The 27,427-nt window shown below is 41.0% G+C and overlaps 1 protein-coding gene across 7 annotated transcripts in view; it reads left to right on the forward strand.

Annotated features, from left to right (window-relative positions):
- The window catches only part of LOC109891034 (receptor-type tyrosine-protein phosphatase T), a 400,507-nt gene that overhangs the window by 352,064 nt on the left and 21,016 nt on the right, over positions 1–27,427 (forward strand). For all 7 annotated transcript variants that reach the window (XM_031827335.1, XM_031827341.1, XM_031827357.1 and 4 more), the window contains 3 exons: positions 12,828–12,915; positions 25,098–25,174; positions 26,253–26,289. In XM_031827335.1, coding sequence (XP_031683195.1) covers positions 12,828–12,915; positions 25,098–25,174; positions 26,253–26,289 — 202 coding nt within the window. The remainder of the gene's footprint in view (positions 1–12,827; positions 12,916–25,097; positions 25,175–26,252; positions 26,290–27,427) is intronic.

Raw genomic sequence — 27,427 nt, forward strand, 5'->3', positions numbered from 1 at the left:
GTAGGGGAGTTGCAGCGATGGGACAAGACTGTAACTACCAATTGGATATCGCAAAACAACAAATAACGCTAACAGTCCTATTCCTAATCCTTATTTGTCCTTTTAACCTGAGATTGGAAAGAATTTAACCCTCAATATTTCTGCAAGTTTGTGTTCTACTTTAGACTTACCTCTGGGTTCAGACTTTTATTCACTCAAACGAGTCTGCAGACACCACCTGGGTTTTCTAAGCTTTATAGAAAAATACTCATGTAAAGCCTGTTTTTATCTAACAAACAAAGGATTCGGTAAAACTTTATTTGGGTAGTCCATATGTAGATATCAGTCACATTTCAACTATCTACTAACCCTAAACTTAACCCTTTCCCTAACTTTAACCCTTACCCTAACCCTTATTCTAAACCTAACCGTAACCTTAGCAAACAATTGCTTATCTACAGATAGTTTGACAATCTGTAGAGCATCCACAGATGGACATTCCGGAATATCCGGACCAAGGATTATTTTCCCTATTCAAATTGACAAAGGTCACTCAACACTATGCTACGTAGTCCTTTCATTAAAAAAGTCAGCCTTCCAGGAACACTATGCTGTAGGTCAGAGGCATAGGTAGAAATTGCTGTGTGGCTAGGCCTGAGTAAAAGTGACTGGGCCAACACTTTGCAGCAAAATAACAGGAAAAATACCCTGACATCAGTAGAGTCGTTGTGGTGCATTGAGAAGTGGGTATACTCTAATTTTGCCAAAACAGCCTGCCTGGCTAAAAATATAAGAAACAGATATATGCTACTCTGAATTACCTAAAATCATGGCAATGTGAAAAACATCCACTATGATATCTAGAATTAAAAAGTAGGCCTAGCCCTTTTTGCTGATATGTTTGCGGTCCCCAAACTCACTCATTGGAATCAGAAAACATAAACCTGGCCTACCAACGCAGGATATTCTGATTTAGTCAGGAGACAATACAAAAATCAAATACGTTTTCATTTAAAACCAATTTTTTTCAGCCATCCTGATTGGGTGGGTCAGTGTTCAATCTGGCAACCTGGCCCTGCTGTGGCTTTGCCTCTGCTGTAGGTACTTGACTATTGTATCTAAACTCAGCAAAAAAAGAAACACCCCTTTTTTAGGACCCTGTCTTTCAAAGATAATTTGTAAAAATCCAAATAACTTCACAGATCTTCATTGTAAAGGGTTTAAACACTGAATTCCATTCTTGTTCAATGAACCATTAACAATTAATGAACATGCACCTGTGGAACGGTCATTAAGACACTAACAGCTTTGAACATCACACCTGCGTGACAGGTACAGGATGGCAACAACAACTGCCCGAGTTACACCAGGAACGCACAATACCTCCATCACTGCTCAGACTGTCCGCAATAGACTGAGAGAGGCTGGACTGAGGTCTTGTAGGCCTGTTGTAAAGCATGTCCTCACCAGACATCACCAGCAACAATGTCGACTATGGGCACAAACCCACTGTCGCTGGACCCGACAGGACTGGCAAAAAGTGCGCGGTTTGGTCTCACCAGGGGTGATGGTCCGATTTGTGTTTATCGTCGAAGGAATGAGCGTTACACAGAGGCCTGTACTCTGGAGCGGATAGATTTTGAGGTGGAGTGTCCGTCATGGTCTGGTGCGGTGTGTCACAACATCATCAGATTGCCTGCAATGACAACAAGCTCAATCTCAATGCTGTGTGTTACAGGGAAAACATCCTCCTCCGTCATGTGGTACCCTTCCGGCAGGCTCATCCTGACATGACCCTCCAGCATGACAATGCCACAAGCCATACTGCTCGTTCTGTGCGTGATTTCCTGCAAGACAGGAATGTCAGTGTTCTGCCATGGGCAGTAAAGAGCCCGGATGTCAATCCCATTGAGCACATCTGGGACCTTTTGGATCGGAGGGTGAGGGCTAGGGCCATTCCCCCCAGAAATGCCTGGGAACTTGCAGGTGACTTGGTGGAAGAGTGGGGTAACATCTCACAGTAAGAACGGATAAATCTGAGGAGGAGATGGACTGCAGTACTTAATGCAGCTGGTGGCCACAACAGATACTGACTGTTACTTTTGATTTTGATCCCCCCTTTGTTCAGGGACACATTATTCCATTTCTGTTCATCACATGGCTGTGTAACTTGTTCAGTTTATGTCTCTGTTGAACCATGTTAAGTTTGCTGAAAATAAACTCAGTTGACAGTGAGAGGACGTTTGTTAGAGCTTTGTTCATGTCTGGTCAGTGCAGTGAACTGAAGGCTGTGAAGGTTCTATTCAACTTCTTGGCTGTAGGCCTCCGTTAGCCTCCCTTTGCCTGGCTGTAAACATGAGATGCATTGCCTTTTCCTCTCGCTCACTGTGCCTGCACTGATAAAGCCAGCAATTGTGCCTCTTATTTAAAGGATCATCCATCACTGGGGACATTTTTATAACGCCTTTCTGTTATTCCTTCCCCCTGTAACCTGATTTGCCTCACAATTTCAGCCCCTATCCCGTTGAAAATTAAGTTGGCACTTTACTCCATGCTCGCTTATGAAATATAAAGGTCATGTTTTTTTTCATACAGTCCATGGGGAAAGTCAAATTGTCACGCATTCCCAAACACGACTTGCGGTTGGTGGATCGTGACTGCGGTGATGTGAGAATATCTTAAGAGACATACATATGTCCGTGCTTTGTATTATGGTGGAGAAGGCCCCAACTCATTTCAAATGGTGCCCCTTACATGTCATACATTATGTTTTCATGTGTGTTCTGTCAGTGTGCTCTCCATTTTGTGTTGAAGCTACAGTATGGTTTATGACTTCTTCAATGGTTGTGTGGAGGTGTGAACCTGTGGGTGTGAGAAGAGGAAAGGACCAAAGAGATAAGGAGAGAGAGAAAAGGGAGAGCGAAAGGAAGGGAGGGAGAAATGGAGATCTGGGGACTGGGGATTAAAGGCGATAGCGGCCACCTGTGTGCGTTTGTCAGCATAATCGGCCCATTACTCACATCCTGACAGATGCATTGAGAGAGGGAGCCAGCCCTCACTGGCGCACACACACACACACAGAGAGACAACCCACAAAGTCAAACAGAGGAACGGATCACATAACAGAGGACATCTAGAAACACATGAAGAACAAGGAGGGGAATCATTGAATCAAAAGCGTTTGGACATTTGGTTGCCTTCATAAAGGGACCTGACCTCATTGATAGCACACTGATTTGAGATCGAGCCCTCTGCCTCCTTCTCTGTGTGTGACAGTGCATGCAAACAATGTCTGTATCACTAATGGCACCCTATTCTCTTTATACTGCACTACTTTTAACCAGGGCACTTAGGGGCTCTTTAAAGTGAATAGGGTGCTATTTGGGATTTAGCCAACAACTCACGTGTCAGTGCCGACAGCACACATACAGTTGAAGTCAGATGTTTAAGTACACTTAGGTTTTTTAAACACTCCACAAATTTCTTGTTAATTAACATGCTACAGTTTTGTCAAGTCGGCTAGGACGTCTACTTTGTGCATGACACAAGTATTTTTTCCAACAATTGTTTACAGATAGATTATTTCACTTGTTACAATTCCAGTGGGTCAGAAGTTTACGTACACTAAGTTGACTGTGCCTTTAAACAGCTTGGAAAATTCCAGAAAAATTATGTCATGCCTTTAGAAGCTTCTGATAGGCTAATTGACATAATTTGAGTCAATTGGAGGTGTACCTGTGGATGTATTTCAAGGCCTCCCTTCAAATTCAGTGCTTCTTTGCTTGACATCATGGGAAAATCAAAGGAAATCAGCCAAGACCTCAGAAAAATAATTGTAGACCTCCCCGAGTCTGGTTCATCCTTGTGAGCAATTTCCAAATGCCTGTAGTTACCACATTCCTCTGTACAAACAGAAGTATGCCAGTATAAGCAGCATGGGACCACGCAGCCATCATACCGTTCAGGAAGGAGACGCGTTCTGTCTCCGAGAGATGAACGTACTTTGGTGCGAAAGTGCAAATCAATCTCAGAACAACAGCTAAAGGGCCTTGTGAAGATGCTGGAGGAAACGGGTACAAAGTATCTATATCTACAGTAAAAATGGACGTAACCTAAAAGGCCACTCAGCAAGGAAGAAGCCACTGCTCCAAAACCGCCATATAAAAGCCAGACTACGGTTTTTAACTGCACATGGGGACAAAGATCGTACTTTTTGGAGAAATGTCCTCTGGTCTGATGAAACAAAATAGAACTGTCTGGCCATAATGACCATTGTTATGTTTGGAGGAAAAAGTGGGGGGCTTGCAAGCCAAAGAACACCATCCCAACCATGAAGCATGGGGGTGGCAGCATCATGTTGTGGGGGTGCTTTGCTGCAGGAAGGACTGGTGCACTTCACAAAATAGATGGCATCATGATGAGGGACAATTATGTGGATATATTGAAGCAACATCTCGAGACATCAGTCAGGTTAAAGCTTGGTCGCAAATGGGTCATCCAATTGGACAATGACCCTAAGCATACTTCCAAAATTGCTAAAAATATTTAATTTTCATGAAATCACAAAACACAGTTTAGCTTGTTGTTAATCCACCTGTCATGTCAGATTTCAAAAAAGCTTTTCGGCGAAAGCTATCCAAGCGTTTATGTTAGGACATCTTTCTCAGCAGACAAAGTAGATTGGTCATGAAAGTCAGAAAAGCAATAAAATGAATCGCTTACCTTTGATCTTCGGATGTTTACACACACAAGACTCCCAGTTACACAATAAATGTTGCTTTTGTTCCATAAAGATTATTTTAAAATCCAAAAACCTCCATTTGGTTGGCGCGTTATGTTCAGAAATCCACAGGCTCGAGCGGTCACGACGGGGCAGACGGAAATTCCAAATAGTATCCATAAAGTCTGTAGAAACATGTCAAACGTTTTTTATAATCAATCCTCGGGTTGTTTTTACAATAAATAGTCGATAATATTTAAACCGGACCATATCTTTTTCAATAAGAGTGAGAGAGAAAATGTCTGCTCCAAGCTGCTCGCGCATGCAAAACACTGCTGGCACCCAGCCATCTAATGACGCGATGTGATCTTTCTCGCTCATTTTTCAGAATAAAAGCCTGAAATTATTTCTAAAGACTGTTCACACCATGTGGAAGCCATAGGAAAAGGAATCTGGTTGATATCCCTTTAAATGGAGGGAAGGCATGGAAGGCATAAAAACAGCACTTCCTGGTTGGATTTTCCTTAGGTTTTCGCCTGCAATATCAGTTCTGTTATACTCTCAGACAATATTTTGACAGTTTTGGAAACTTTAGTGTTTTCTATCCTAATCTGACAATTATATGCATATTCTAGATTCGGCCTGAGAAATAGGCAGTTTCATTTGGGTACGTTTTTCATCCAAACATCAACATACAGCCCCCTACACTCAAGAGGTTAAGGACAACAAAGTCAAGGTATTGGAGTAGCCATTACATAGCCCTGACCTCAATCCTATAGAAAATTTGTGGGCAGAACTGAAAAAGTATGTGCGAGCTAGGAGGCCTACAAACCTGACTCGGTTACACCAACTCTGTCAGGAGGAATGGGCCAAAATTCCCCCAACTTATTGTGGGAAGCTTGTGGAAGGCTACCTGAAAAGTTTGACCTAAGATCAACAATTTAAAGGCAATCCTACCAAATACTAATCGAGTGTATGTAAACTTCTGACCCACTGGGAAAGAAATAAAAGCTGAATTAAATCATTCTCTCTACTATTATTCCAACATTTCACATATGATCCTAACTGACCTAATACAGGGAATTTTTACTAGGATTAAATGTCAGGAATTGTGAAAAACTGAGTTTAAATGTATTTGGCTAAGGTGTATGTAAACTTCTGACTTCAACTGTATGTTAATGCAGAGTGTCATCAGTTTATTTATTTTTAAAATATGGAAAAAGACAATGCGACCTCATCCCAGGCTGCGTCTCAAATGGCAGCCCATTCCATATATAGTCCAGGGCCCATAGAGTCTTGGTCAAAAGTAATGCACTATATAGGGAATAGGGTGCCATTTTGGATGTTACCTCATAACAAGGGCTAGTTAACCTCTCTGGGATATTCAGGACGGTAGCGTCCCACCCCGCCAACAACCAGTGAAAGTGCAGGGCGCCACATTCAAAACAACAAAAATCTCATAATTAAAATTATTCAAGCATACCAGTATTTTACACAATTTTAAAGATAAAAGATAAATTCTCGTTAATCCAGCCACAGTGTCTGATTTCAAAAAGGCCTTTACAGTGAAAGCGCCACAAACAATTATGTTAGGTCACCATCAAGTCACAGAAAAACAGCCATTTTTCCAGCCAAAGAGAGGAGTCACAAAAAGCTGAAATCTAGATAAAAATTAGTCACAAACCTTTGATCTTCATCAGATGACACTCATAGGACTTCATGTTACACAATACATGTATGTTTTGTTTGACAAAGTGCATATTTATATCCAAAAATCTAATTTTACATTGGCGTGTTATGTTCAGTAGTTCCAAAACATGCTGTGATTTTGCAGAGAGCCACGTCAATTTACAGAAATACTCATAATAAACATTGATAAAAAATACAACTATTATACATGGAACTTTAGATACACTTCTCCTTAATGCAAACGCTGTGTCAGATTTTTTTTACATTTATGGAAAAAGCATACCATGCAATAATCTGAGTACTGCGCTCAGAGACCAAAACAGCCAAAGAGATATCCGCCAAGTATGTACCATGGGTTTGGTTTCTAACCTGTCATGTTAACTGCTTCTACTAACAGTATTAGTCATTAGTTCAGAATATAATTCTAAGTATTAATCTACTGTTTCTAATCTAATTTAATTTGGAGTCAACATTAGTCAGAAATAGCATTGTAAATATTCACTTACCTTTGATGATCTTCATCAGAATGCACTCCCAGGAATCCCAGTTCCACAATAAATGTTTGATTTGTTCGATCATTTATGTCCAAATACCTCCTTTTGTTAGGGTGTTTGGTAAACAAATCCAAACGCGAGTGCAAGTCCAGCCGAAAAGTCCAAAAAGTTATATTACAGGTCGTAGAGACATGTCAAATGAAGTATAGAATCAATCTTTAGGATGTTTTTATCATAAATCTTCAATAATGTTCTTACCGGAGAATTCCTTTGTCAGTAGAAAAGCAATGGAACGCAAGCTAACTTTCACATGAGCTCGTGGCAATCTCGTGGCTCACATCATGAGCTCGTGGCAATCTGCCAGACACCTGGCTCATTCCCCTCTCATTCGGCCCCACTTCACAGTAGAAGCATCAAACACAGTTCTAAAGACTGTTGACATCTAGTGGAAGCCGTAGGAAGTGCAATATGACCAATATCTCACTGTATCTTCGATAGGCTATGAGTTGAAAACCTACAAACCTCAGATTTCCCACTTCCTGGTTGGATTTTTCTCAGGTTTTCGCAAGCCATATGACTTCTGTTATACGCACAGACATCATTCAAACAGTTTTAGAAACTTCAGAGTGTTTTCTATCCAAATATACTGCATATGCATATTCTAGCTTTTATGGCTGAGTAGCAGGCAGTTTACTCTGGGCACCTTATTCATCCAAGCTACTCAATACTGCCCCCCAGTCACCAAGATGTTAATGGCCCCAGAGTAATAGGCATCTGTGGATAAACACAAGGTCATGGAGTTCCCACTCACTGGAACAAGTGTAAGAACTGCATAAATGCTTTAGCATCTAGGAGCAACCAACCTCTTGTCTTTTAATGTAAACATTGCAAAGGTTTGGTTCAAGTGCCTATGTATGTAATGCTATGAACATGATCCTTTGTGTTTGTGCATTTGTGTGTGTGTATGTGTTGACTATGTCCGGACGTGTGATAATGATGATGATGATGAGGCTGCAGGTGAAACAATGCTTCCTCTAGGGATGTTCTGCCTGTCTACATTTCTCTGCGTTCAGTGACCCTCTCTCCCACCCACACCCCTGCCTCTATCTCATCATCTTATCACCACTGTCTACCAGGGGATGAGAGTGTGGGAGTTCTCCTTCTTCTCTAGCTTTTCTCTCATTCTTTTTTAAGAATATTAATAATGTGCAAAAAAATACTGATTGTAGATGAAAGGGATTCCATTTAGGACGTTTTCTTTTTGAAGAGAGCATCAATCCCCCCTTCCCCAAACACAAACTAAAAGGGAAGTTGAACGTTTCCCCGCAGGGGGCCACAGAGCCCCATCCAATTATTCACCTCACTCCCACTCGCTCTCATTACCGGATGGGAAACGATAAATGGATAAACACTAGCCAGAGTGAGCCACGGGACTGCAAAACACTGGCGTACAGGCCTGGGTCATGTTCATTAGGGCATGCAGCAGAAAAACAAGCGTTACTGAAGTCCAGGTAGCGAGGGACCATGTTTCGGTCTGTTTTATTTTGTTTGGTGCCTAATGAACATGGCACTGATATCTTCGTTTCTAAACACTCAATCACATTATTACATGAGTCATGGATTTGGAGTTGATTGATTGATTTATCTGACAGTTTTAAAAAAAATACAAATGTACACATTTTAAAAAGTTGACAGTGATATTAAAGTAAATTACTTACTTCCATTGTGGTACAGACATTTCATAGATAAAGATACATTTCATAGATACAGACATGAAAATTATTCTATGGTTGTCATCAGTCAGCTTTTGACATTAGATTTAAAATAAGTTTTGGTAGGTATGGCTTTAAGTTTTTGTGGTAGTTTGATCCACTTAACAGCGTTGGTATATAGAAAGGTATTCTTACCGGATAGACACTTAAATTTGAGCCAGATATCTGGGGGCTGAGTCAGTAATAATTCTGTGGACCAGACCAAGATTAATTAATACAACCCTTTTTTTTCTACAGATAGCCAGCCTAGCTGTAAAGGAATATGAGCTCGAGACTATTTGGTTGGATTCCATTTTTTATACATTTTTACCTCATTCATTAATTTCTATTTCAATAACTTCCTCATTTGGATTGAATCCTGAACCCATACCCATGGCTAAAAAAGTATAGCTTGTATGCATACTGTAATATACACAACCGACCTGAACTACTTTTGCACACAGTTAGAGCTTGAATGAAGGGAAAACCTTGACTGGCTGAATGTTCTTGAACAAGCATCCGCCTCTTTGTATTATTGTCAGTTTTGAACAGAGGGAAGCACAAAAGCCGAGCTGTAACCAGGGGGTCTTTTTTTTTATTCCAGGAGTGGGAAAGCAGCACTTTCTTTTCTCTGTCTCGCACTGTCTGTGTCTGGAGGGGTGCAGTACTGAGCCATTTGTTTGTATCTATAAATTTTTACATTCTCTGCCTTTGATCCCAGTGTCTGTGTGCTCTCGTCTGACTTCCACTGTGAACGCTATTATCTGATAAGGGAGGCCACTAAATTTGTCCTTGCTTTGTTCCCACTGTGTTCCCACTGTTTCTTTCAAGGGGGTGATTGCTGTCAGCCCGCCAACACACACAAACTAACTGCTTTAATCCATGGTGAGCCCAAGCACAGGAACCTATCTGATCAATTTAAATGGTCAATTAGCCAAATAGTGATTATGGGGCACAGTGTTTTGTCTTCTACATCCTATTGGATGTAGTTTAATTGCTATCTCCTCTCCCCTTCTCTCTCATTTGCATTCCCTCCCTTTCCCTCTCACTCTTTCTCCCTCCCATTTTTCTCTGTTTCTCTTTTGGCGCTCCTCACTTTGGCCTTACTGCGATCTAACCCCTCAATTGTCGGGGGCAGTCAGATTTAGGTTGCATGCCAAAGGGCTCTGCTTTCCTTTGTAAAACCATAGACTTCCTGTGTTGATTAACAGCAATTCATTTTTTAACCAGCTATTATGGTGAATTCCAGGTTAAGCACACATTCAAACTGCCACAAATTCATCTATTTCTTTAACAGTAACATATGCTCTCGGGACTAAGGGAATGCCATAGGTCTTGTTCCATGCAAAGCTCTTTCTCAAATCTGTTGTATATATGAGAAACGTCCAGAAGTATATAGAGAAACAGAGAGCTATGAGAATGTACCCATCAATCATCCTCGGTCTGTCAGTTCAGACCAGAGTGGTGTGGAACTGAGCAAGTGTTGGGGAGTAGCTCTATTTTACGCTCAATAAGGAGACCGATGTGCCATGATGGAGTAGAGGTCTCAGGGTCTTCACAGCTGCCAGCGTTATTACAGAGGGTAGAGAGAGTGCCGTTTATGCCAAGGCCAAACCAGACAGAGATGGGCAACAGGATATTACAGCTCTAACAGGAAGTAAACATAGGGAGTGGATTGGAGGCTTCCCTGTGAAAGCATTCACATTTAACCTAAATAATAAACTCCCTGTTTGGGGGATAGACAGCAAATCCATTTTCCAATTGACTGGGCGATGAGGAATCAACATCTGGTAAATGGGTTAAACTGTATGTTGTATGCAAGTGAAAGCTGTGCAAATGAACGCTTGTTGTATCGGCATCTTAGCACAGATATCCGTTAATGGACGCTAAAGGACAATTTGGCTTAAATTAGGCGGCAGTGACAGATTTTCCCCTGTGACCTTTATACAGGAATGCAAAAATAGCACAGAGTCCATATGGCCTCCCTTGTGCAGCCTGTTAACCAGACAAACACTCTCTTCTCAGCAAATTTTTGCTGTCAAGCGTGTCACATTGTCATGTTCTCTGTACAGTTGAGATTATCCAGAGAAGGACAAACCACTCCATTTAAGTCCCGTTACACCATGGGATATCATGTGCTCATGTATTTATTGGAGTCCTTCCGACCGACTGTATATTTGAATATTCATCCTTGTCAATGTCTCAGTCAGTTAGAAACATAAATATATATTATATATTTTGATTTGTTTAACACTTTTTTGGTTACTACATGATTGTGATGTCTTCGCTATTATTCTACAATGTATAAAATTGTGAAAATAAAGAAAAACCTTGAACCTTGAGGTGTTCTAAAACTTTTGGCTGGTACTGTATATACCTACTCGTGAGGTATTCAGAATCCAAAATGGTTAGCAGGCGAGTCCTAACTAGAGGTCGACCGATTATTATTTTTCAACGCCGATACCGATTATTGGAGGCCCAAAAAAGCCGATACCGATTAATTGGACGATTTATATATTTTTATATATATAAAAAAAATATTAAAAAAATAGTATTTGTAATAATGACAATTACAATATTGAATGAACACTTATTTTAACTTAATATAATACATCAATAAAATCAATTTAGCCTCAAGTAAATAATGAAACATGTTCAATTTGGTTTAAATAATGCAAAAGCAAAGTGTTGTAGAAGAAAGTAAAAGTGCAAAATGTGCCATGTAAGAAAGCTAACGTTTCAGTTCCTTGCTCAGAACATGAGAACATATGAATATGAAAGCTGGTGGTTCCTTTTAACATGAGTCGTCAATATTCCCAGGTAAGAAGTTTTAGGTTGTAGTTATTATAGGAATTATAGGACTATTTCCCTCTATACCATTTGTATTTCATTAACCTTTGACTATTGGATGTTGTTATAGGCACTTTAGTATTGCCAGTGTAACAGTATAGCTTCCGTCCCTCTCCTCCCTGGGCTCGAACCAGCAACACAACGACAACAGCCACCACCGAAGCAGCGTTACCCATGCAGAGCAAGGGAACGACTACTAGAAGGCTCAGAGTGAGTGACGTTTGAAACGCTATTACCGCGCGCTAACTAGCTAGACATTTCACTTCGGTTACACCAGCCTCAGCTCGGGAGTTGATCGGCTTGAAGTCATAAACAGCGCAATGCTTGACGCACAACGAAGAGCTGCTGGCAAAATGCACGAAAGTGCTGTTTGAATTCATATTTATGCGCCTGCTTCTGCCTACCACCGCTCATTCAGATACTTGTATGCTCAGTCAGATTATATGCAACGCAGGACACGCTAGATCATATCTAGTAATATCATCAACCATGTGTAGTTACTAGTGATTATGATTGATTGTTTTTTAGAAGATAAGTTTAATGCTAGCTAGCAACTTACCTTGGCTTACTGCATTCGCGTAACAGGCAGTCTCCTTGTGGAGTGCCATGAGAGAGAGGCAGCTCGTTATTGCGTTGGACTAGTTAACTGTAAGGTTGCAAGATTGGATCCCCCGAGCTGACAAGGTGAAAATCTGTCGTTCTGCTCCTGAACAAGGCAGTTAACCCACCGTTCCATCATTGAAAATAAGAATGTGTTCTTAACTGACTTGCCTAGTTAAATAAAGGTATAATTGGCGCCCAAAAATACAGATTTTCCGATTGTTATGAAAACTTGAAATCGGCCCTAATTAATCGGCCATTCCGATTAATCGGTCGACCTCTAGTCCTAACAGGGCCCATTAGTGAAAAGTGAGCAATACATGGTGAGCAAGACTCTTTTCAGTTCTTTGAGTCAACAAATCAAAAGATTTCAAACCGATAAATAGTTTGTGGCTGGAAGAATGGCACCTTTCATGTTATGACTTTCTGTCTTCTAACACTTTGTAATACTTTCATCTTATGATACAACTCACTGCATCATAACAAAGTTATATCAGTAATTATTGTTTAACATTTCATGGCCCTTTTGCTTACTTGTCCTTCTAATGTCTGGATAATGCTATAGTATGGTTTTACTGTACGTACACATGTAGATTATTTTAACTGCAAGGTTGATATTTTCTGTGTGTGTGTGTGTGTGCGTGTGTGTGTGTGTGTGTGTGTGTGTGTGTGTGTGTGTGTGTGTGTGTGTGCGCGCACACTGGCCTGCAGCAATGTTTGATAGTGTGTGTGATGTGATTTCAGGGCCTGACCGAAGGACAGGCGGCCCCATGGGAGACCGCCAAGAAGGATGACAACCGCAACAAGAACCGATATGGCAACATCATCGCTTGTGAGTACTGAAGTGACACAGATACTGAGCTAGACAAGTGTGTTTGGTGTTTTGCGCAAGTCTTTTATGAGCTCAGGAGTCTCCTGTACTCATAGTAGACTTGAGCTAGACGTGTTCTACTCCTTTGAAATGGTAAAATCTTCTCTCATAAGAGAAGACATTTGCAACCGTTTAAGGTTGTTGTAATTATGCCGCAGACTTTGAAAACAGTGGAGTCTACGACACTGTCATATTGATAGAGAACCCAAGACCCCAATTAATGTGATACAAGAAAAGCATATTGTCCCAAGGACATAATACTTTTTTTATTAAGGGTTTAGATGTCACTGGCGAGACACTTCCTACAAGTGAAGGCTTTTAAATAAAACATTGCTCTAAAATGAAAAAGCTTGTCACATACTGATAGCCAACAGGAATTATGATTCATTTGCTGATAGTCAAAACGTTTTAATTTCATGGGCTTGTAATGGAAATTGTCCATCTTACTGCATGCTCCTCGTTAAAAGTTTAGAAAAACCACAGAGTACAGTAGGTATCTTCATTTAACATAAGTCTGCCAAGAGCGATCGACAGTTAATTGTTAGACCCAAAAAATGCTTTTTAGAAAGTTTCACTCTGTGAACTTGAACAGTCACTGTGTAACAGATTGTTATCTGATCTGGAAAAGGGAAGCACTTTCAATTACATTTCTTCTTTGCTCCCCCCCCCCTCCCCCCCACACAGTGTAAACATAAAGCCTCCCATATGGTCATTTATAATTCAGTAGACATTGCTATCAAAATAAACAGAGTTATTGGCAAACATTTACATATCAGAGAGACTGGAGGAATCGGTGGCGATCCTGTAAAGCAGAGCTGCCCACCGGAACCACTCAAAACACAAATCTTTTAGATTCCTTTCTGTTCTTTAAATTGTCTTTATCCTCTTTTCAGGAATAGTCCCTTGCTACAGTGTCATTTGTTTGGGGAGTTCTTAAAGCTGAGTACATACAGTAAAACACACTTGGCAGACTTATCAGCTTTGCACACCCTTGGCATTCTCTCAACCAGCTTCACCTGGAATGCTTTTCCAACACTCCCACTTATACTGAGCACTTGTTGGCTGCTTTTCATTCACTCTATGTGGTTTATATTTGATTGCAATGGAGTACTGGTTGCTATCGCTAGTAGGTTACAGTTGGGTCAATCAAATCAAAATCAAATCAAATCAAATTTATTTATATAGCCCTTCGTACATCAGCTGATATCTCAAAGTGCTGTACAGAAACCCAGCCTAAAACCCCAAACAGCAAGCAGGGTCAATGTATTGGGACACCCTTTGAAATTAAGTTGAAGGAAACTTCACTGTCAGGCAGACTGTTGTCATCACATACAGTAGGCCTGGAACTTTTTGGGTATATTGCATTTTATTATTGATTTCTCAAGTAAATAGAACTTTGGTTTACAAGAAACTAGAGGGAGCAAAGATGTTTAGCTGTCAAGAAAATAGTATGTTCACATTGAAGGGTAAAGAATCAACATCATTTGACATTGCAATGATATCGTCTCTTTCCGGGAAAAGCAATCGAGTAGGCTTTGCCTGATGCAATCTGATACAGACATGAACCAATACTGCACTATTGCCATTGACTGAGGCAACAACACAACCCTCACTGAGTTATGAGTGTTGTGCGCTTTATTACACAAACTGTCACTCACTAGAGTCAGCTTGTGTTTGGAATCATGCGTAGCACCTTCAGTCAGAAGGTGTTGTGTGAAGGAGTGCTCCCGGAATGATAAGTATCCCAGTTAAGTTCCGTAAAAAAAGAGGTAACTGCCACTCTGGCGGCTCACCGGTAGTCGATTCAGTTCAAGTTGGGCTGCATATGTGTGCACGTCTGTCAAAGCACAAGCTCTTTGGAAGTCGCTCATATCTTAACTGCCATTTAATTCCCGGCACGTAACGTTGAAGTATCTTCAGAGGTTCTCTTGAAGTCGTTGCCGTAGAAATCCCTTGATGTATTGACCAAAGACTGACGATTAGCATTCTCTTGACTCTCTACTTCCCCAATGTTTACTGGGTGCTTTTTTGCACCTGGCATTGATGTGAAGAAAGAAAGAAACTCCCAGGAAGCATTGATTACATTTCCACAAGACAATCAGGCTCCAATTCAGTGAGGTTATTAAATGCTGGGTGTTAACAACTATATGATGTAATTGGGTATAATTACGAATTATTATTATTAATAGGATGTAATTCATGCTTAAGCGCTACAATATATATGATTGACACATTTATTAGACCTAAAAACATTCTTATTTAAAGGAACCCGCTATGATGTACTGTGTATGGCTGCCATCTTAAGAGCTTCGACCCAACTTTGCTATTTTGTGATTATTTTGGTGTTTATCTTTACTTTGATTGCACAAAATGTATCCTTTATATTTCTTATGATCATCAAAAACTTTTGAACATCAGATCGTTAGTTACTAACCTCCATTTCTGCTTCAACTTCGAATCGGCTCTTTATGTACATCTGATTCAGTAGTGTAAAGTACTTAAGTAAAAATACTTGGATAACACTATGAAATAACGCATTTGGGATCATATAAATTAGTATCCAAAATAGTTACAGCTTTGCACACTCTTGGCATTCTCTCAACCAGTGTCATCTGGAATGCTTTTCCAACAGTCTTGAAGGAGTTCCCACATATGCTGAGCACTTGTTGGCTGCTTTTCCTTCACTCTGTGGTCTGACTCATCCCAAACCATCTCAATTGGGTTGAGATCGGGTGATTGCAGAGGCCAGGTCATCTGATGCAGCACTCCATCACTCTCCTTGGTACAATAGCCCTTACACAGCATGTAGTTGTGTTGGGTCATTGTCCAGTTGAAAAATAAATGATAGTCCCACTAAAGGCAAACCAGATGGGATTGTGTATTTCCTGCAGAATGCTGTGGTAGCCATGCTGGTTAAGTGTGCCTTGAATTCTAAATAAATCACCAACCGTGTCACCAGCAAAGCATCCCAACCCCTCAATGCTTCACGGTGGGAACCACACATGAGGAGATCATCTGTGATGGACTGTCATTTCTCTTTGCTTATTTGAGCTTTTCTTGCCATAATATGGATTTGGTCTTTTACCAAATACGGCTATCTTCTGTATACCACCCCTACCTTGTCACAACACAACTGATTGGCTCAAACGCCAGAAGAAGGAAAGAAATTCCACAAATTAACTTTAACAAGGCACACCTGTTAATTGAAATGCATTCCAGGTGACTACCTCATGAAGCTGGTTGAGAGAATGCCAAGAGTGTTCAAAGCTGTGAACAAGGCAAATGGTGGCTACTTTGAAGAATCTCAAATATAAATATATTTTGATTTGTTTAACATTTATTTGGTTACTACATGATTCCATATGTTTATTTCATAGTTTTGATGTCTTCACTATTATTCTACAATGTAGAAAATAGTAAAAAATAAAGAACCCTTGAATGAGCCAACTATAGCCCCATAGACTCTAAAACATGAACGCCTTTAAGACTGGTATAACTCAGTTATTTTATACCCATGCTCAAAATACATTTACCCAGTGAAAGATGGGCTAATAGAAAGACAAGACTATTGCAAATGACATTAATGCTATTTATTGGATCATGACTAGCATAGCACAAATCGAAGCCAGCTGACTGGAGCTAACAAACAGCTAACCGGAGCTTACAGTACAACAATTACAACGTTCTTAAACATCACAGCTACAACATAACATTCTCTAAACCCTTAGGATATTGTCAGGAGTGTCTTTTTCAAAAATGAAAATGTTCAGGAGTTAACAATTCATTTTTTTTCTAGATCAAAGGAATGCACCGCCATTTCATTTTACACTCAACATGCGTTTTCTGTCTAGTATGAAGTTCTATAATTACTATGTTATTCAAAACCATTACATTCACTTCAACAGGCAAGTTACGCAACTATATTGAGGTATTCAGTGTATTTTCACACTTTACTGACCTGTAACACAGGATAAATGATGAAACAGGTGCAGGATCGCATATAGTCCCAGTGCAAAGAAAACAGGTCTTACTGCCCCCTACTGGCCAACAGTAGTATAAATGCATCGAAATAGAATACTTATTTTCCACCATAATTTGCAAATAAGTTCATAATAAATCCTACAGTGTGATTTTCTGGATTTTATTTCTCATTTTGTCTGTCATGGTTGAAGTGTACCTATGATGAAAATCACAGGCCTCTCTCATCTTTTTAAGTGGGAGAACTTGCACAATTGGTGGCTGACTAAATACTTTTTTGGCCCACTGAATATTACCGTAAGTTTTTATATATTCCTGCTACCAGTCACTTTTCAGCCGTTTTTCCATGTATATCCTACTACCAGTCACTTTATGTGTAAACCCACCTCAACCACATCAATACCCCTGTAAGATTTTCACTGCACTGTTTTACACCTGTTTTTTCAATAACGGTAGGCCATCATTTTGTTCTTAACTGGCTTGCCTAGCTAAATAAGGGTTAAATGAAAATTTAAAAAACACCTGTTGTATCAAATTTCATTGGTCACATACCCGTGTTTAGCAGATGTTATTGCTGGTGTAGCGAAATGCTTGTGTTTCTATAGCTCCAGCAGTGAGGTAATTTTATTTTATTTATTTATTTTACCTTTATTTAACCAGGTAGGCAAGTTGAGAACAAGTTCTCATTTACAATTGCGACCTGACCTGTAATATCTAAAGCCTGGTCGCAAATGGGTCTTCCAAATGGACAAAGACCCCAAGCATACTTCCAAAGTTGAGGCAAAATGGCTTAAGGACAACAAAGTCAAGGTATTGGAGTAGCCATCACAAAGCCCTGAACTCAATCCTGTTGAAAAGTTGTGGGCAGAACTGAAAAGGCGTGTGCGAGCAAGGAGACCTACAAACTTGACTCGTTTACACCAGCTATGGCTGGAAAAATGGGCCAAAATTCACCCAACTTATTGTGGGAAGCTTGTGGAAGGCTAACCAAAATGTTTGACCCAAGTTAAACAATTTAAAGGCAATGCTACCAAATACTAATGGAGCGTATGTAAACTTCTGAGCCACTGGGAATGTGATGAAAGAAATTAAAGCTGAAATAAAGGATTCTCTCTACTATTTTTCTGACATTTCACATTCTTAAAATAAAGGGGTGATCCTAACTGACCTAAGACAGGGAATTTTTACTATGATTAAATGTTAGGAATTGTGATAAACTGAGTTTAAATGTATTTGGCTAAGGTATATGTAAACTTCCGACTTCAACTGTTCATATGAGATGAGTAATGCAAAATATGTAAAAAATAAAATAAAAAAAAGACCAGTGTTCCATTATTAAAGTAGCCAGGGATTTCAAGTCCGTGTATATGGCAGCAGCCTCAAATGTGCTAGTGATGGCTATTTAACAGTCTTGAGAGCCTTGAGAGAGAAGCTGTTTTTCAGTCTCTTGGTCCCAGCTTTGATGCTCCTGTACTGACCTCGCCTTTTATTTTTATTTTTAATTTGACCTTTATTTAACTAGGCAAGTTAGTTAAGAACAAATTTTCTTATTTTCAATGACGGCCTAGGAACAGTGGGTTAACTGCCTGTTCAGGGGCAGAACGACAGATTTGTACCTTGTCAGCTCGGGGATTTGAACTTGCAACCTTCCGGTTACTAGTCCAATGCTCTAACCACTAGGCTACCCTGCCGCCCCTTCTGGATATTAGCGGGGTAAACAGGCAGTGGCTCGGGTCTTTGTTGTCCTTGATGATCTTTTTGGCCTTCCTGTAATATCGAGTGCTGTAGGTGTCCTGGAGGGCAGGTAGTTTGCCCCCGGTGATGCGTTGGGCAGACCGCGCCACCCTCTGGAGAGCTCTGCGGTTGCAGGTGGTGCAGTTGCCATACCAGGTGGTGATACAGCCCGACAGGATACTTTCAATTGTGCATCTGTAGAAGTTTGTGAGGTTTTTAGGTGACAAGCCAAACTTCTTCAGCCTCCTGATGTTGAACAGGCGCTGTTGCGCCTTTTTCACCACACTGTCTGTGTGGGTGGACCATTTCAGTTTGTCAGTGACGTGTATGCCGAGGAACTTGAAGCTTTCCACCTTCTCCACTTCGGTCCCGTTGATGTGGATAGGGGGGTGCTCCCTTTGCTGTTTCCTGAAGTGAGAGGTTATTTTCTGGCACCACACACCCAGGGCCCTCACCTCCTTCTTGTAGGCTCTCGTCATTGTTGGCCTACTACTGTTGTGTCGTATGCAAACTTGATGATTGAGTTGGAAGTGTGCGTGGCCACTCAGTCATGGATGAACAGGGAGTACAGGAAGGGGCTGAGCACGCACCCTTGTGGGGCCCCATTGTTGAGGATCAGCGAAGTGGAGGTGTTGTTTCCTACCTTCACCACCTGGTAGCGGCCCGTCAGGAAGTTAGGTTGTCCGGAAGCAAGACGTCGGTGTCTGCGACTTGGCTGGTTTTCCTTTTGTAGTTCATGATTGTCTGTAGACCCTGTCACATACGGCTCGTGTCTGAGCCGTTGAATTGCCACTCCACTTTGTCTCTATACTGAAGTTTTGCCTGTTTGATTGCATTACGGAGGGAATAACTGCAGTGTTTGTATTCGGCCATATTCCCAGCCACCTTGCCGTGGTTAAATGCAATGGTTCGCGCTTAATCCTGTGCACGTGGCGAATAAAACTTGAAAATTGACCCTTAGACTATCTAGCTTACCAAAGAATCTAATATATCTTCCTACAGTATATTTTAACAGTACATTTATATATTTCCTATTGGGCAAAGACCCCCACCTCCTTCTCTTGCTAATACACTTCCTTGGCTGTAATCCATTCCCGATCTGAATGATACTGTGCTTGTCCAAACATGGACTTCTCGTTGAATGGGGTCAAAGTCAACAGTTAGTGTCATTGATGAAACACCCCGGATCTCTCAGGTACACCTCATGGCAGTGTAATCTCTGAACTGCAGAACAGGGTTAAACCGGATCATCCAACTACCAGCATGTGGCACAAACAACATTCTATCAGTTTGACAGTGGAACCTCCAGAAGGTCTGACTTTTATAGGTTAAATCAACCCTGCTAAACTCTGAGCAATTGTTTTGGACCCAGTACCGTGAAATATCATTTGAAAGCTACAGCCCTTGTCTTTTTGTAAATCAAAATCAAATCATTCTGCTCGCAATTATCAGAATTTAGCCCCCCGCTGCCTCCACATAAAGGCCATAAATCCCATATACAATGTCGCTAATTTCACCAAAAGTGTAAACATTTAGTTTGCATTGAAAGGGTGCACCTTGATGGTCATTGTAAAGCAGGGCATTTCCTTCTCCAACTTGTATGCATCCTCCACATGCACCGTTGATCTAACACAAATGTCTACAATAGGAAAAGTACATGGGAAAAGAGGTTTGAAGTTTCCTCACCGGTTTGTCTTTTTTGAGATAATTTGAAAGCCCTGATTGCTTGAGTGATTTTAAGATGTCAGGCTTGAAAATCTGAGTAGCCATTATGGCACAATGTCTCACGACCCAAACCAGACACAACTGGTTTCAAGTGGCCAAGAGACGTCATGTGATCTCCTATTGCTATCTCGTGGACGAACTGGGAATCAGACAGAGGATATATTTACATCAATAAATAGGTAGAGACTTCAGCTTTCTCCTCATGTCATTCCTGCAATATGACAAACAACTTTGCACAAGCCCTGCACTTTTAAAATGGCTGTGTTCCTATGGGAATTTGTGCATGCGTCACCATTAGGTCATATGTGTTTGTAGGACTTTTGAAACCGACATGTACTTTATGAAGGTAGTATACAATATTATGTGTGGTTTAGAAAATGCTGCCAGAAGGCGTCAGAGTTTAACAGGTTAAAGTCCATAATGCATTCAGCCACGTTGACAGTTTAGTGGCAATCTATAAATTCTGTGGGGACAACATGGGCTTTAAAGATTAATGGAGCTGTGACATACCATGCGTTACCGGGAGAAGGCAGGTCCCCTCGATCAGCAATTCAAATCCGATACTGTGTTTTTAACGTGTTTACGTTTTCACTGTAATCCTTTCTCCATGACATAGACTGTGAAACAGAGATTATGATAATCTGTTGGTCTCAGTAAAATACAGGATTTGATCGACAATAGTCAACGACGATAGATATTTAGTGTACAAAATCAGATATGCCTCTTACTCAAGTTCATATGGTCCAAGCTGCTCTGCAGAATTAAAGTTTGCAGGCCTGCACCAAACTTTTACAAAAAGAGTTCAGCTGAGGAATCGGTAGCATAAATCAGTAATGAGTTCACAAACCTTCCGTTTGAGGACTGGACTCGTGATGTCTTTATTGGGATTGTGCTTGAGGCGTGTGGTGCTTAAGAGTATAGGTGTTATAGCCTGGAGGCCTGCACAGGGAACCCTTGTGTGGGCAGGGTCCTCTGTGGCGCCACCTTCACACAACCCCCTGCCAGCCCTCACCCAGTGTCCTGGCTCACATGAGAGGAGAGGTAGGGAGAGGAGGGTCGCTCAGCCAACCAATGGAATTTCGTTTTTTAACTGTCATCACCCAGTAAATATAGATCAGCAAGAACACAACCGCGGAGCGCAGATATGAAGTTATCGCCCTCAGTACATGCCTTATTGGAATGCTGCTAGGCCTATCATCCAGGAGCGTCAGATCAGTCAGGAAATATGCTGCAGCGCTCGTACATTTGCATACCACAGATCAAAGTGAGAAGGGATCAGTGTGTTACACATCATCCCATCATCATCACGTCCTTTTTTTTCTCCTCTCATGGGCCCCGCCGCCGCCACCATCGCCATCACTCCCTTACTTGCCAAGCAGAAGCCCTGTGGAGTCCAGCTCAAGATTTCACATGTCAAAATTACAGTAATGGGTCATGTGTTTGTAGAGCGAAAGGTAGATGTTGTGGTTGAAGTGTTGTGGAAATTATAACCAAAAGGAAGAGAGACTGTAGATTCTTAAATCAACTACTTTATTTGCAAAAATGGAGCAGTTAACAATCACTCAATGGTGCAGTGTTAAGGGCCCAACGAACAGAGTTGGATCTCAGCTTTAAAAGAAAAGTACAACCTCTGTCTATGTGGCAGTTAGCAGATGTGGGGCGGGGAACATAGTGTGTAAAAGGCGATTAGTTTGTCTGTGCAGATTAAGATGGCACGAGGGCTCAAGAGTCTAACTGCATTTGCCACAGCTCACACTATAAATGTGCTTCTTTCTGCAAGTTTCCACACAGCTGAGTTCCTGCAGATAGTAAAAACACAGGATGTGTCACATGCTGCGATCTTAGCTATACGTCAAGTCTTATGACTAAGTCGCACAAAGACAAGTTTGTATCAGGTTAGAAAAAAACACTAGGATATAACAAAAGACAATTCTCTAAGTAAAAACAGCATAGCATGTCTAATTTGTTATTTTTCCCCCCACAGAAGTAACTAATTCAATCATGCAGTGAGATTAGTCATGTGCTCTGTGTGTACAGACGTAGTTGCGCGTTTGGCAATTTCGAGATGGAAATCATCTCGCTAATAGGTGATGAATGGCAGTACGTCTCTCTAATCCATCCCATGAATTGAATGTACTATACAGAGTGACAATGCTCCTATGGTACCTACAAACATAGAAATAAGAACGTATAGAAAAAGCGTCTCCACTCAAGTCAATGATGGCATATTGGGTGGACTGGCAGCCATTTTAAGTGTTTCCATGCGAGGAAGTAAAAGCAGGAAGTGTACCCTTCATTCAACCTGTGCTGTGATTTGTTGAGTCAACTCAGCTGACATTACAAAAAATACATTCCATTGCTTAAGCCACATCAGTTGGCATCATTTGAATGAACATTCTACATTACCATGGCAATACAGCATCAGTTGATAGAACATTCCAAAATCCCATAGAAATTATTGCATCACAATACCAGGCAGTCATTGCGAGTGTACACATGAGTTTAACAGTCAATTGCCAGGGTTAGAGCTTCCACGCCTGTTCTATTCCTTTGTATTTATATGCCTACAAATACGTATTTTCAAATCAAATGTTATTAGTCAACAGGTGACAACCTTACAGTGAAATGCTTACTTACAAGCCCCTAACCAACAACTTTGGTGATACAGTGGGGCAAAAACGTATTTAGTCAGCCACCAATTGTGCAAGTTCTCCCACTTAAAAAGATGAGAGAGGCCTGTAATTTTCATCATAGGTACACTTCAACTATGACAAACACAATTAGAGAAAAGAAATCCTGAAAATCACATTGTAGGATTTTTAATGAATTTATTTGCAAATGATGGTGGAAAATAAGTATTTGGTCAATAACAAAAGTTAATCTCAATAGTTTGTTAAATACCCTTTGTTGGCAATGAAAGAGGTCAAACGTTTTCTGTAAGTCTTCACAAGGTTTTCACACACTGTTGCTGGTATTTTGGCCCATTCCTCCATGCAGATCTCCTCTAGAGCAGTGATGTTTTGGGGAGCTGTTGCTGGGCAACACAGACTTTCAACTCCCTCCAAAGATTTTCTATGCGGTTGAGATCTGGAGACTGGCTAGGCCACTCCAGGACCTTGAGATGCTTCTTACGAAGCCACTCCTTCGTTGCCCGGGCGGTGTGTTTGGGATCATTGTCATGCTGAAAGACCCAGCCACGTTTCATCTACAATGTTCTTGCTGATGGAAGGAGGTTTTCACTCAAAATCTCACGATACATGGCCCCATTCATTCTTTCCTTTACACGGATCAGTCGTCCTGGTCCCTTTGCAGAAAAACAGCCCCAAAGCATGATGTTTCAGCCCCCATGCTTCACAGTAGGTATGGTGTTCTTTGGATGCAACTCAGCATTCTTTGTCCTCCAAACACGACGAGTTGAGTTTTTACCAAAAATGTATATTTTGGTTTCATCTGACCATATGACATTCTCCCAATCTTCTTCTGGATCATCCAAATGCTCTCTAGCAAACTTCAGACGGGCCTGGACATGTACTGGCTTAAGCAGGGGAACACATCTGGCACTGCAGGATTTGAGTGGCGGCGTAGTGTGTTACTGATGGTAGGCTTTGTTACTTTGGTCCCAGCTCTCTGCAGGTCATTCACTAGGGCCCCCCGTGTGGTTCTGGGATTATTTGCTCACCGTTCTTGTGATCATTTTGACCCCACGGGGTGAGATTTTGCATGGAGCCCCAGATCGAGGGAGATTATCAGTGGTCTTGTATGTCTGCCATTTCCTGATAATTGCTCCCACAGTTGATTTCTTCAAACCAAGCTGCTTACCTATTGCAGATTCAGTCTTCCCAGCCTGGTGCAGGTCTACAATTTTGTTTCTGGTGTCCTTTGACAGCTCTTTGGTCTTGGCCATAGTGGAGTTTGGAGTGTGACTGTTTGAGGTTGTGGACAGGTGTCTTTTATACTGATAACAAGTTCAAACAGGTGCCATTAATACAAGTGGAGGACAGAGGAGCCTCTTAAAGAAGAAGTTACAGGTCTGTGAGAGCCAGAAATCTTGTTTGTTTTAGGTGACCAAATACTTATTTTCCACCATAATTTGCAAATAAATTCATTAAAAATCCTACAATGTGATTTTCTGGATTTTTTGTCCCTCATTTTGTCTGTCATCGTTGAAGTGTACCTATGATGAAAATTACAGGCCTCTCTCATCTTTTTAAGTGGGAGAACTTGCACAATTGGTGGCTGAATAAATACTTTTTTGCCCCACTGTATGTAAACGGCTACAAGAAATACAGATGAAAACTCTATAGGTAGGTAGTGTGGTCTACAGTTCATCATGAGATACTCTATATCAGGCGAGCAATAGCTCGAGACTTCCTTAGATATCGTGCCATTAAAATACTTTTGCCATTAAAATACTGCAAATCGGTCTCTCGCACTAGGGTGTGTTTTGCACTAAAGCTGTTGTAGTGGCACATGTAGGCTGCATCTCAAATGGCATCCTTTTCCCTGTACAATGCACTACTTTTGACCAGGGCCCATAGTGCACTACTTTTGACCAGGGCCCATAGTGCACTAATTTTGACCACTGCCCTATGCAGGGATTAGGGTGCCGAAGTCCTCAGACATTTGATGTTCAGGTGTAGTTGTGTGAACCTTGAATGGGTAAATGTAACTTTAGGCCTGCTCTTTGTGAATTTTTGACCCCACAGATGACCACACTCGAGTCAGGCTGCAACTGCTGGACGGAGACCCCCACTCAGACTACATCAACGCCAACTACATAGACGTAAGTATGGGGCGGCGGAGATGTGAAGGGGAATGGAATTTGTATCAGATTGCTTTTGAATTTGACTTAATACAAGGTCTCATTTAGCCTTCTGACACCATGTATTAGTAAGGAGATGAGATAGCATTTCACTTCATGACATCTTTATTAAGATAAAATCAAATATTGCATAGAGCATTATGGGTGCTGTAGTACATCACGCTACAAACATTACTATTATGAATGGTCAGTGAAGACTGATTTTACAAGGATGGACTCAAAATATGACACACCATCGTCACACAAACGGAGGTTATATATACAGTAGAAAACATATACGCTTATTTATTTATTTATTTTTACCTTTATTTAACTAGGCAAGTCAGTTGAGAACAAATTCTTATTTTCAATGACGGCCTAGGAACAGTGGGTTAACTGCCTGTTCAGGGGCAGAACGACAGATTTGTACCTTGTCAGCTCGGGGATTTGAACTTGAAACCTTCCGGTTACTAGTCCAACGCTCTAACCACTATTACATGTATTTGCTCATCTTCGGATGAAAGAATTCTGCATTGACATAACTACCATAACGACAGTGTAGATATGATTGTCTCTATTATGCTGTGGGGACTGGGAATGCCCTGTACTCCAAGAAGCAGCATCAGGACAAGTCGGCATTATAGCTGTGTGTATAATCATATCATCGGGCTCCATTTCCTCTAATAAAACAATTACTGGGTCGATGTGCCAAGATCCGCTGGTAAAATGTATTGTTATACCCAGCTCTAGGAGCCTCAACTGTGCTGATTTTTTTTTCTTTTTCATAGCGGTTGTAATAGTAATGAATTTGTAGAATTTGTTTCACGCACACATTCCCACTTGAAATGGTGAAATGGCAATGTCCTATTAAGGATATGAAATGTATATACTGTATTGATTTGAACTAAGCATTCTGTCTCGATGGAACAATATGATAGAATTTCCATTTTGGAGGATAGGAAAATGAAGGTTCTCGGATTTGATTTGATCTGATTTGAAAGGACCTTGAGCTGTTACAGTACGTCTGGGGGTTTTCTTTTTTCTCTTCTTTTTCTCACAGGGGTATCATAGACCAAGACATTACATCGCTACACAAGGTAATTAAATTGGATGGGGGGGGGGGCTGGTAAGACGCAAGACACCTGGAAAAGTATCCCCAGACATGGGGGAGGCAATTACTCAGATGTAAAAAAATATATATATAATAATAATACTCTTAAAGCCAATGACAAAAATGTAACACCCCATTCCTTTTGTTCCATAACAAACTGGGGCTTATCTTTAACTGATCCTGGGCATGGTCGTGATTTGGATAAGTCGCTCTCCTTCTGGGATAAGATAAAGGCCGCGTTCCTCTGCTCAGACATTGCTAACGCCTGGATAGGTATTTTAAGTATCGGGCTAACCACGTTTTAGAAATCTGTCAGTCAATGACACAGTTGATGACATGGCACACATGTCTGAGCAGGGGAACGCGACCAAATAATGATGAAACAGTGATGTCTGAATATTATTTGGGAAGTATAACTGCACTGGGAGGTCAATGGGGGCTCTGGTCAAAAGTAATGCACTATATCGGGGATACAATGTGCCATTTCCGGGGATAGGGTATCATTTTAGAAGAGGCCCGAATGACACAATTTTAACATTATGCAGGGAAGAACGACTGCCCCCTCTCATTGACGCCACAGAAGTTCAAAGCCGACCACGGTACTGCAGGCATTGTTAGCAAAAAACAGGATCCCCAATTGTGAATGGAAAATGTGCAATCTTTGTGGTCAATCTTCGTGTAAAAAAAAAGTATAATTCAAAGACAATCATGGTACCAGTATTTGCTTCTAATACACCAGATGTATGTTCTTGAACCGATTGTTTTTTAAATCACACAAGTTATAAGGATTATTTAGTGGCTAATGGCATCCTGCAGTACCCCAGTTGGCCTTCAACTTGAGTTAATCAATGAGATGGGGCAACACTGAGCTAACCTGCAATGTCACTTCCTGGAGCAGCTCAAACTGTGTATGTTATGTCACCACGAGTCTCCATCTTTACTGACTTAATTTGGCTTCAATTCGGTGCTTCTTAATCCTGGTCCTATGGACCCAAAGGGGTGCACATTTTTTGTTTTTGCCCTAGCACTTCACACCTGATTCCAATTGTCAACTCATCATATTTGATGATTTGAATCGGGTGTGTAGTGCTAAGGCAAAAACTAAAATGTGAACCCCTTTGGGT

Source organism: Oncorhynchus kisutch, linkage group LG1, assembly GCF_002021735.2.
Source record: "Oncorhynchus kisutch isolate 150728-3 linkage group LG1, Okis_V2, whole genome shotgun sequence".
NCBI lineage: Eukaryota > Metazoa > Chordata > Actinopteri > Salmoniformes > Salmonidae > Oncorhynchus > Oncorhynchus kisutch.